Source organism: Amblyraja radiata, chromosome 22 (genome assembly GCF_010909765.2).
Source record: "Amblyraja radiata isolate CabotCenter1 chromosome 22, sAmbRad1.1.pri, whole genome shotgun sequence".
In the NCBI taxonomy this organism is placed as follows: domain Eukaryota; kingdom Metazoa; phylum Chordata; class Chondrichthyes; order Rajiformes; family Rajidae; genus Amblyraja; species Amblyraja radiata.
In genome coordinates, this window is record NC_045977.1 from 39125729 (window position 1) to 39137997 (window position 12269).

Below are 12269 nucleotides of genomic sequence, written 5' to 3' on the forward strand. Positions count from 1 at the left end.
CAGGTAGCACGGGATTATATGGTACCCGTGGCAGGGGGGGTGGAACTCCCCCTGACCTGACCTTCTGGAGTCAGAAACAAAGTTAATATTTAGGGATAATAAACTTTCATCAGAACTGGAAAATCTATGCATGTCAAAGAAAGGGCTCTGACACCGATGCACACAAGACTAAACAATACATGACACTGTGCAGCAGATTCCTCAACCTTTTCATTCCAAGAAAACAAACTGCAAATTCTCCAGTTTAACCTGATGGATTATAAAACTTTTTCACAAAGGGTGGTGGGTGTATGGAAAGTTCTGCCAGAGGAAATAGCTTAGGCAGGTACTATTGCAACGTTTAAAAAACATTTAGACAGGTACATAGGTAGGGCAGGTTTAGACGCAGGCAGGTAGATGGGTCATGTTGGTCGGTGTGGGCGAGTTGGGTCGAAGGGCTTATTTACAGGTGTATGATTATTAAGATCCTCATTCTTAGATACTTTTTCTCTAGGTTCTTACTAAACTGCAATACTAGAATTCTATGCAACAATTCAATTGTGAACTAGCCAGTGCTTTGTACAAGTTCTTCATAACTTTATATTCCATGCCTCTGTCTAGAACACCATGCGTTTTTCTAATCATTTGCTTAACTTGCCAAACTTATTTCAAGGATTTGTGCACATATATACTGGTCCTCTGCACCTAGAGAACGGTGCCATTTAATCTATACTGTCTCGTCTTAATCTTTTTACCATAAATGCATCACTTCATTTCAGAAAGCGAAAACCGTTTGAACCAATTTTGCTCTCAGTTTGCGCCACGCTAAAAAGATGCAAATAATTAGACAAAAAGACAACACACAGGTAGCCGGCATGTAAAGGACTTTTGGGGAACAGAAATTCACCCTTACTGAATTTACAAATCAATGGCCAAAACATCTGTGATGCAGAATAACATTGGCCCTAACAAAATGTATAGTGCCCTCCATAATGTTTGGGACAAAGACCCGTCATTTATTTATTTGCCTCTGTACTCCACAATTTGAGATTTACAATAGAAAAAAAATCACATGTGGTTAAAGTGCACATCTTCAGATTTTAATAAAGGCCATTTTTATAAATTTTGATTTCACCATGTAGAAATTACAGCAGTGTTTATAAATAGTCCCCCCATTTCAGGGCACCATAATGTTTGGGACGCAGCAATGTCATGTGAATGAAAGTAGTAATGTTTAGTATTTTGTTACATACCCTTTGCATGCAATAGATATTCATTGGCTGGCGGTTCATTCTACAGCAAGACAATGATCCCAAACATACTGTTAAAGCAACAAAGGAGTTTTTCAAAGCACAATCACCCGATCTGAACACAATTGAGCATGCCTTATATACGCTGAAGAGAAAACTGAAGAAGACTTGCCCCCAAAACAAGCATAACCTAAATACAGGCCTGGCAGAGCATCACCAGAGAAGACACCCAGCAACTGGTGATGTCCATGAATCGCAGACTTCAAGCAGTCATTGCATGCAAAGGATAACGTCTTCAATTATGGGAAAAATAAAAATGCTTGAGTAATGTAACCTCACCCCCCCCCCCTCTCCAATCCCAACCCCCACACTGTAACACAAGGATTGTCTGTACTAGTTACATAATAACAAGTCCACCAAACACAAATAAGTCAAAACTCTCAGATATATTAGAACAGATTCTCTATGATTTGGCTTGAGGACAAATACGTCAAGCACATAATTTTTTTTAATAAGTAATCAGATTTTAAAAAGTATGCAAATGTTTTTAGAATGTTGTCAGAATGTAACAAGAAAAGTAGACAATTTGGCCAACAGTGTAGACAAAACCTAATAACCATGTGGATTAGTTGTACTCGTCTATAGTCAGAGACAATTCCCATTCCGTTATCTCAACCATTTAATAACCACAATGTTATTACTGAGTGATCACCAGTTTATCTATTCTACCCAGTGTTCTATTGACCCCAAACTTATGACACAGTGATAACATTTCAACAAATTATTTAGATTACGTTAACTTTTTTTTCTGCTTTTCTAAAGAAGCATTAAAAAAATTTAGTTCAATTTTACCACAACATACATCTTTTAATTACTTGTTTAAGAAGGAACTGCAGATACTGGAAAATCGAAGGTAGACAAAAATGCTGGAGAAACTCAGCGGGTGAGGCAGCATCTATGGAGCGAACAAAATAGGCAACACTTCATGTCAAAACCCTTCTTCAGACTGATGTGAGGGCGGGGAGGGGGGTAAATTAACACTTAATTACTTAGTGTTAATCCTGGACCATGTGGTGTGAAACAAATTTGAGAAAAAAGTCATTTATAGGCCTTCAATCCCACAGAATTGTTTCTTTTCCATCCTCTACACCTCATGTCATAAGCTGAATATGGCTCAACTCTCTTTTTCACACTTAATTCACATGATTCATCTTTGAACCTCCCTTCCTTGGATTCTCCATCTCAGTATTATCTTCTTCAGACTGGAATGGATAGACAACGTTTTCCAGCCCACCTCCTCCTTGACCATGACCATCCCTACATGGACCACAGGAACCCAGAGCACTTTGCTTGCCATTGTTTGGGTTGGCCAGAGAGATCTTGTAAATTGAGCATCAGTCTGCTTTTCAACCACCCTCGTGTCAAAATAATCAGGGTTTATTCCATTAACCTTTCATTGTCCCAAGTTTCACACATGCAACAGAGCTCTTTGTCATTGGGAGTTTTCTTCATGAGTGCAGAGCTATGTTCTGGCACAGGGGTGGGGAACCTTTTCATGTTGGAAGGCCACATTGAGTTAGTTGTAATCTAAAAAGGCTGCATCCAAGAAAGCTCAATTAGATATAGGATTATTTCGTTGAATCTTCTTTTACTCTTTGGTATTTTAAGTACGTTCATTTTAAGATAAAAATAAAAATAATAAAAGACGAACAAAAACATATTAATAAAAATAAAAGGATTTGTTCTACAAAATTTGGATTCATTCAAAAGGCTCCACTTAATGGCCTAGAAGGCCGCAGGTTCCCCACCCCAGTTCTGGCAGATATATACCCAGCATGTATGGAAGCTGAATTTCCACTGAAGTTCTTTGGGATAGAATAGAATAGAATAGTTTCTTTATTGTCATTGTAACATGAACCATGTACAACGAAATTGTAAAATGTCAGCCAGTCAGTGCACCATTCAAACATTTCTAAAAGCTAACGATACATACAAAGTAAAATATTTAAAACGATAAACAACTAAAATAAATATCATAAAAATAGCACGCATAAACACCCAGCCCTACATCCTTCTGTCGATTTCATGTATGTATGTATCGCCCCTGCGTTCCTTGGCGGCTACATTTAGTGCCTTTATAGCAGTGGGGTAAAAACTGTTTTTAAGTCTGTTTGTCCTTGTCCTTGTAGATCTGTACCGTCTGCCTGACGGTAACAGTTCAAACAGGGAGTGTCCGGGGTGGGAAATGTCCTTAATAATACTCTGGGATTTTTTGATGCAGCGGGAACCAAGGAGAGATAGCTGAATGGATAGCAAATTGGCTCCATGGAAAGAAGCAGAGTGATTGTGGAAGGTTGCTTCTCAGACTGGATGCCTGCGATTAGTGGTGTGCCTCAAGGCCCGTTACTGTTTGTCATCTACATCAATGATTTGGATGAGAACATACAGGACAAGATTAGCAAATTTGCTGATGATACAACATTTATTGTTTTTGCAGATAGTGAAGATAGTTGTGAAAGATTGCAGCAGGATCTGGATTGATTGGCCAGGTGGGGGAGGAATGGTTGATGGAATTTCATACAGAAAAGTGTGAGGTGTTGCATTTAGGGACGTCGAACAAGGGCAGGACCTACAAATAAATGGTAAGTCTTTCGGTAGTGTTGTAGAACAGAGGGATCGAGGAGTACATGGTTCCTTGAAGTTCGACTCACGGGTAGACAAGGTGGTCAAAAAGGCTTTTGGCACTTGGGCCTTCATCAGTCAGAGTATTGACTATAGAAGTTGGGAGGTCATGTTGCAGTTGTATAAGACGTTGGTGAGACCGCATTTAGAATATTGTGTTCGGTTCTTGGCACCCTGTTATAGGAAAGATATTGTCAAGCTTGAAAGGTTTCAGAAATGATTTGCAAGGATGTTGCCAGGACTAGAGGGTGTGAGCTATAGGGAGAGGTTGAGTAGGCTGGGTCTCTATTCCATGGAGCGCAGGAGGATGAGGGGAGATCTTATAGATGTATACAAATCACGAGAGGAATAAATCGGGTAGATGCACAGAGTTTGTTGCCCAGAGTTGGGGAATCGAGGACCAAAGGACATAGGTTCAAGGTGAAGGGGAATTGATAGGAATCCGAGGGGTGACTTTTTCCCACACAAAGGGTGGTGGGTGTATGGAACAAGCTGTTGGAGGAGATAGTTGAGGCTGGGACTATCCCATCATTTAAGAAACAGTTAGACAGGTACATGGATAGGACAGGTTTGGAGGGATATGGACCAAGCACAGGCAGGTCTGAAGAAGGGTTTCGGCCCGAAACCTCGCCTATTTCATTCGCTCCATAGATGCTGCTGCACCCGCTGAGTTTCCCCAGCAATTTTGTGTACCTTCGATATTCCAGCATCTGCAGTTCCCTTTTGAACACAGGCAGGTGGGACTAGTGTAGATGGGACATTGTTGGCCATTGTGGGTGAGTTGGGCCGAAGGGCCTGTTTTCACACTGTATAACTCTATGGCAGTCTATCAAGTTACATAACACACAGTAACACAAGGATCCGCAGATTAGGTCACAGGCGATCCTTATCCTTGCTACTGAGCTTCCTGATGACTCCTGTTACCTCCCGAGCTACTCAAAAACACCACATCGCTGGATTTGAACATATTCAGAATAAAGTCCTCTCTGGTTAACACAATTCTAAACATATTTAAAACAAACTTCTTCCCCTTTGAGATAAATTCACCACCACCACCACCATACATACCCTGAGCGGCACAGAGGTAGAGCTGCTGCCTCACAGCACCACTAACTTGGTTACAAGTGCGTCCGAGTTAGGTTCCACACAATAAGCCCGAATCCAAAACAAGGTACTGGATCCAAAACAATTACACCAATCAAACCCTTATGGTTTGATAAACCAAGAACACAAGCGAGCCCCACAAATGTAGGTCTCAATGGAAGAAAACAATTCAAACAGGCACACACTCAGACAGGTGATAAACAGTTGGAGGAATATCTAGTGAAAATACACCATAGCTGTTTTCTAACATCCCAAATCAGACAAACCTATCTTGACAGGATGAATTACAAAATTACTACAAAATCAACTCGGTACTATACTGATGCTAACACCAAATATAATGTTGCATACAAAAGGAATTTCACTACATCTAGGTGTATGTGACAATAAATCAACCTTTGAACCTTTGAATAGTGAACGCAAAGATGATTTTTGCATAACGCAAGATAACATAATGAATGCAGAAATTTTCAAAACAAAAACAAGAGTATCAATTTAAAATGGATATTGCACATCAGTAGCAGATTATAGTGGCATTTTTTCCCCTGATGCAACTGTTGGAACAATTTAACCAAAACCTAACATAATGCAAGCTACCTTGATGGACGCAAAGATGATTGGCGAAACAAAAATAAAACAAGAGTGTAGTGTCCATGTTAAATGGATATTGCTCACCAAGAGATGAGTAAAGTCAACATTTAACCTAATGAGACTGTTGGAAAAAGTAAACTATTGCTAGCACCCATCATAATGCGAGATAAATGCAAAAGTGATTTCCAGAAACGATAAAATTACAGAGTGCCCATTTAAAATAGAGATTGGTCAGGCAAGGGCAGAGTAAATCACAATGTTACCCTGATGCGACTGCCTTTAAAAAATAAAATGCACCCTGAGGGATTGAACAGTTTTGGCTTTTCAGACGAGGATAAATTAACAGAAGGGGGAGATTTGTTGGGCAGAGGCCCCTCAATCCCCGGCCTGTCCCAGTCCCAGCCCCCGCCTGTCCCAGTCCAATCCCCGGCCTGTCCTGTCCCCATCCCCGGCCTGTCCTGTCCCCATCCCCGGCCTGTCCCAGCCCCATCCCCGGCCTGTCCCAGCCCCATCCCCGGCCTGTCCTGTCCCCATCCCCGGCCTGTCCTGTCCCCATCCCCGGCCTGTCCCAGCCCCATCCCCGGCCTGTCCCAGCCCCATCCCCGGCCTGTCCTGTCCCCATCCCCGGCTGTCCCAGCCCCATCCCGGCCTGTCCTGTCCCCATCCCCGCCTGTCCCAGCCCCATCCCCGGCCTGTCCCAGCCCCATCCCCGGCCTGTCCCAGCCCCATCCCCGGCCTGTCCCAGCCCCAGCCCCGGCCTGTCCTGTCCCAGCCCCAGCCCCGGCCTGTCCTGTCCCAGCCCCATCCCCGGCCTGTCCTGTCCCCATCCCCGGCCTGTCCCAGCCCCATCCCCGGCCTGTCCTGTCCCATCCCCGGACCTGTCCCATCCCCATCCCCGGGCCTGTCCCGGCCCCATCCCCGGCCTGTCCTGTCCCCTCCCCGGCCTGTCCCAGCCCCATCCCCGCCTGTCCTGTCCCCTCCCCGCCTGTCCCAGCCCCCATCCCCCGGCCTGTCCCAGCCCCATCCCCGGCCTGTCCCGGCCCCATCCCCGGCCTGTCCCAGCCCCCTCCCCGGGCCCGGCTCACGTCGTGTCCTGGTTGAAGTTGGCGAAGAGGAGCTGGCTGCTGCCTCCCTCCCCGTTCAGACTGGCCAGGTTCATCGGGCCGAGCTGCTGCTGCTCGCTCCCCCCACAGGGAGGGGGGGGGAGGGAGACCCGATCGGATCCGCGCCTCTTCTTCCCTCCTTCCTTCCTTCCACCGCTCTCGGCTTCACTCGCCCTCGCCCTTCCCGCTCACTCGAGCCGCCGCCGCCGCCATGCTGCTGTGCTCCGGCAGCCCCTGCGCCTGCGCCACTCCTCCCATCCTCCTCTCCCCACTCCCTATCTCTAACCCTCTCTATCTCTCATTCAACCCTCTATCTCTCTATCCCTCTCTCTTTTTATCTCTCCTACCCTCTCTCTTTTTATCCCTCCTTCCTTCCTTCCCTCCCTCTCTCCTTCCCTCCCTCTCTTTCTATCCCTCCCTCTCTCCATTTCCCCTCTCTCTTCTTTCTCCTTCCTCCTTCTTTCTCTCTCCCCCCCCCCATCTTCACCCTGTCTCTCTACCACCCTCTATCTTTCCCTCCTCACTCTCCCCTTACTCCCAACCCAAATTTGGATATTTTACTCTGGAACATCTGAGGCTCAGGGAAGACCTGATAGGTATATAAAAATGAGAGGTATAGACAGGGAAGACAGTCAGAACCTTACTCCCAGACTGGAAATGTCAAACACTACAGCGCATGGCTTTAAGGTGAGAGGTTAAAGGAGATGTGCGGGGCAGGTACTTTACACAGAGAGTGGTGGGTGTCTGGAAAGCACTGGCAGGAGTGGTTATGGAGGAAGATACGATAGTTTATCTATAGGCATTTAAAAGATTATTAGATAGGCACATGAATATGCTGGGAATGGGGGTATATGGATAGAAACATAGAAAAATAGGTGCAGAAGTCAGCCATTCGGCCCTTCGAGCCAGCACCGCCATTCAATATGATCATGGCTGATCTTCTAAAATCAGTACCCCGTTCCGGCTTTTTCCCCATATCCCTTGATTTTGTGCGGGGATCGCAGGTCGGTGCGGACTCAGTGGGTCGAAGGGCCTGTTTCCGCGCTGTATCTCTAAACCAAACTAAACTATGTTCTTATGTCAAATGGAACTAACCAACACCATCAAGTGGCAGAAGAGAGAACTACTATACTGAAAAATCAAATCAAACTGCTCCAGCTATTAAATATTACCGGCCTGAGCTACAAGAGAAAAAGGGAAATAACTGAAGAAAAAACTAAAATAGAAGTGCAAAGCATGGGAAAAGATAGTAAAATGTGTAAATAGTATCCTAAGTTCCAAACTAATTGAACACTTGGACAAGGTTCAATATCCTATCATAATATTAGACGCAATGCATGCAAGATGCACCTTCTTTAGTCAGAGGGTGGTGAATCTGTGTGACGTCGCTATGAGATTGCATGGTGACTAGAACAGGTTGGGTGAGTGTGCAGATGCATGGCAGATGTAGTTTAATGTGGATAAATGTGAGGTTATCCACTTTGGTAGCAAAAACAGGAAGGCAGATTATTATCTAAATGGCATCAAGTTGGGAGAAGGGGGCGTACAATGGGATCTGAGGGTTCTTGTTCATCATTCACTGAAAACATGCAGGTACAGCAGGCAGTGAAGAAAGCGAATGGCATGTTGGCCTTCATAACAAGAGGAGTTGAGTATAGGAGCAAAGATGTCCTCCTGCCGATGTCCGACCACACCTGGAGTATTGTGTGCAGTTTTGGTCTCCAAATTTGAGGAAGGACATTCTTGCTATTGAGGGAGTGCAGCGTAGGTTCATGAGGTTAATTCCTGGGATGGCGGGACTGTCATATGCTGAGAGAATGGAGTGGCTGGGCTTGGATACTCTGAAATTTACAAGGATGAGAGGGCATCTTATTGAATCATATAAGATTATTAGGGGTTTGGACAAGCTAGAGGCAGGAAACATGTTCCCGATGTTGGGGAGTCCAGAACCCGGGGCCACAGTTTAAGAATAATGGGAAAGCCATTTCGAACAGAGCTTCGGAGGCTGCAACTGCGGGTCTGGCGGACGGCGGCACCGGGAGCCTGCGGGTCCCTGGAGGGAGACCGCTTTTCAGGGCTCCCGCAACGGCGACTTCTCCCGCCCGAGTTGCGGGGTTGAAGAGCTCCTGGAGCGGGGCCTTACAGCACCACCCCGCGCGACTTGGAATGGCCGCGGGACTGCGAGGTCACGCCGGGGGCTCTAACATCAAGAACCCGGTGTGCGACCTTGCATCACCCGGCGTGGCTTTAATGGCCGCGGGACAATTCGCCATCGCCAGCCGGGGGCTTTGACTTTGATTCTGACATCGGGGGGGGGGGAGTGCAGTGGAGAGATAAGTTTTTTTGGCCTTCCATCACAGCAATGTGATGGATGTTTATGTAAATTATGTTGTGTATTGGGTCTATTTGTTTGTAATGTATGGCTGCAGAAACGACATTTCGTTTGGACCTCAAGGGGTCCAAATGACAAATAAATTGTATTGTATTATTGTATTGTATTGTATATGAGGAAAAACTTTTACACACAGAGAGTGGTGAGTCTGTGGAATTCCCTGCCTCAGAGGACAGTGGAGGCCGGTTCTCTAGATACTTTCAAGAGAGAGATAGATAGGGCTCTTAAAGATAGCGGAGTCAGGAGATATAGGGAGAAGGCAGGAACGGGGTATTGATTGTGGATGATCAGCCATGATCACATTGAATGGCAGTGCTGGTTCGAAGGGCTGAATGGCCTACTCCTGCACCTTTTGTTTATTCATTGACACAGAAGGCTGTGGATGCCAATTCAATGGATATTTTTAAACAGAGATAGATAGATTCTTGATTAGTGCGGGTGTCAGGGGTTATGGAGAGAAGGCAGGACAATGGGGTTAGGAGGGAGAGATAGATCAGCCACAATTTAATGGCGGAGTAGACTTGATGGGCCGAATGGCCAAATTCTGCTCCTATCACATGATCTTATGAAGTTAATACTCCAAATTTCTTTGAAGTTATCCCTCCCCAAAAAAAACAAAGCTTTTAATGTATACTTAATGGTCATCCACCCACAGAGATCAAAATAGTATTCACCTGAAAAAGACAGCTATCAAACATGCTGAGAGCAAGCTCCTATGTATGGTTTGTAATTGGTGGAGTAGGCTAAGTCTTTGACCAGATATACACAAAAAACACAGTGCTGGAGGAACCCATGGACCTGTCCCACTTAGGCGATGTTTTAGGCAACTACAGGCGACTAGTTTGTCGCCACATGTTCGCTGGTGGTTGCCGGGAGCAGTCTCCTCCGTCGCGCAAACATGTTGAATTGACTTCTCCTGACGAAGGTTCTGTCGTAGGTTGTCACCAGGATGACGTAGATTGACGCCGTTTTGTCGGCCGCCTGCTAGGACTATGACGGTCACCGGCAGTTGCCTAAAAAATCGGCAAGTGGGACAGGCCCATCAGTGGGTCAGGCAGCATCTGTGGAGGGAATGGACCATCAATGTTTCGGATCAAGACTCTTCTTCAGACTGGGGAGAAAGCTAGAAAAGAGAGGTGAGTGGCGGGACAAAGTCTGGCAAGTGATAGGTGGATAGGGATTTGATACGCAAGGCAGAGGCAATTGGAGCGCTAAGTTTAAGGTGTCATTTTGTGCAGTACTAAGGGATTTTAGTTGTATCGTCTATCAAGCATACAGAACTCTCAGGTGCATCCTCTGCCGAATGTCAAAGATAATGTGACATTATTTCAACAAAATGCAGGGCAGTTCTCCCTGGTACGCTGCTCATCATTTGTTCCTCAATGGCCAACAATTAATGGGTCTCAACCCGTAATGTCGCCTATTCCTTTTCTCCAGAGAAGCTGCCTGACCCGCTGAGTTACTCCACTATATTGTGTCCATCTTTGATATAAACCAGAATCTGCAGTTCCTGCCTATACATTTTATTGCTCAATCTGGTAATCATTTAGGGTCATAGAGTCTTACAGCATGGAAAAAGGCCCTTTGGCCCAACTTCCCCGCACCGACCAACAGCCCCCATCTACACTAGTCCCACCTGCTCGCATTTAGCCTATATCCTGTTAAACATTTTCTATTCATGTACCTGTCTAAATGACTTCTAAATGTTGTGATAGTTCCCGCATCAACTACCTCCTCCAGAAGCTCGCTCCATATACCCACCACCCTTTGTGAAAAAGTTGGTGCTCAGGTTCCTATTATTAGGTCATAAGGTCATAAGTGATAGGAGCAGAATTAGGCCATTCGGCCCATCGTCTACTCTGCCATTCAACCATGGCTGATCTATCTCTCTCTCCGAACTCCATTCTCCTGCCTTCTTCCCATAACCCCTGACACCCGTATTAATCACGATTCTACTTATCTCTTCCCCTTTGAGAACATTCTGAAATGATGTTGTGGAGAGAGAATCTCTTCATAGCTTTGGATGAGTTTAACATTCACATTTAATGGAATAGACAGAAAGCTAGAATAGAAAACTGAACGTGATTTGCAGTCGTAAATACTTTCCTCAACCTCGAGGCTTAATAAAGACAAACATTCTTTGGTCAATGGAATATGGTAATTGATATTAAAAACAGCAGCCAATTTGTACATCTCTAGATGACACAATCAACAACCACCTGATAGAAGTGTATAAAATGTTGAGAGGCATAGATAGGGTAGACAGTCAGTACCATTTTCCCAGGGTGGAAATGTCAAAGACTAGAGGTATAGCTTTAAGGTTAGACGGTGACTTAAGGAAGTTGCGGGTGAGTGCCTGGAACACACAGCCAGGAGCGGTGGTGGAGGCAGATACGATTGTGGCATGTAAGAGTGTCAAGGGCAAGAGGACATTGGTTTAAGATGAAGGGGGAAAGATTCAATTGGAAACTGAGGGGCAACTTTTTCATACAGAGTGCTGGGCGTATGGAACGAGCTGCCAGAAGAGGTAGTTGAGGCAGAAACTATATCATTTAAAGGACATTTGGACAGGTACATGAATAAAATGGTTTAGTGGGATATGGATCAAACGTGGACAAATGGGACTAGTGTAGATGGGACAACTTGGTCGGCATAGATGAGTTGGGCTGAAGGATGTGCAAGGGAAGAGCGGGATATTGCTCACATGCGGGCGGAGTTTAATTTGGCATCTTGTTTGGCGTGGACACTCCAGCGAGTAGCCAATCATTCTTCTGGTAGTCATGGTTACTCTCTCTTTCGCAGGTTCCCACTATGCAGAAACAAAAAACTGCAGGTTCTGGTCTACAAAAAAGGGCACAAAGTGCTGGAGTAACTCAGCGGGTCAGGCAGCATCTCTGGAGAACGTGGATAAGGTGACGTTTCAGGTCAGGATCCATCTTCAGACCAACTCCAGGCCACACTCCAACGAGTTCTGGTCCCACAATGGCGCAGTGCTCCTCTTCCGTCATCTCTGCATCCGGGCCTTTTTCCGTGGAAAGGAATCCTCTCTTCCCAGTGCTGACCCCTTCTCCCATTTCCAACAATCCCGGTGACTGAAGATTGAATGAATGAATAAGTTTATTGGCCAAGTATGTACACATACAAGGAATTTGCCTTGGTGCTCTGCTC

At 45.5% G+C, this 12269-nt stretch overlaps 1 protein-coding gene across 1 annotated transcript in view; it reads right to left on the reverse strand.

Moving 5' to 3' along the window:
* wipi2 (WD repeat domain, phosphoinositide interacting 2) overlaps positions 1 to 6960 on the reverse strand; it is a 37778-nt gene extending 30818 nt beyond the window's left edge. Inside the window, exon 1 of the mRNA XM_033041121.1 lies at positions 6692 to 6960. Within this exon, the coding sequence (XP_032897012.1) occupies positions 6692 to 6765 (74 nt within the window). The 5' untranslated portion in view covers positions 6766 to 6960. The remainder of the gene's footprint in view (positions 1 to 6691) is intronic.
* Positions 6961 to 12269: the final 5309 nt, after the last annotated feature.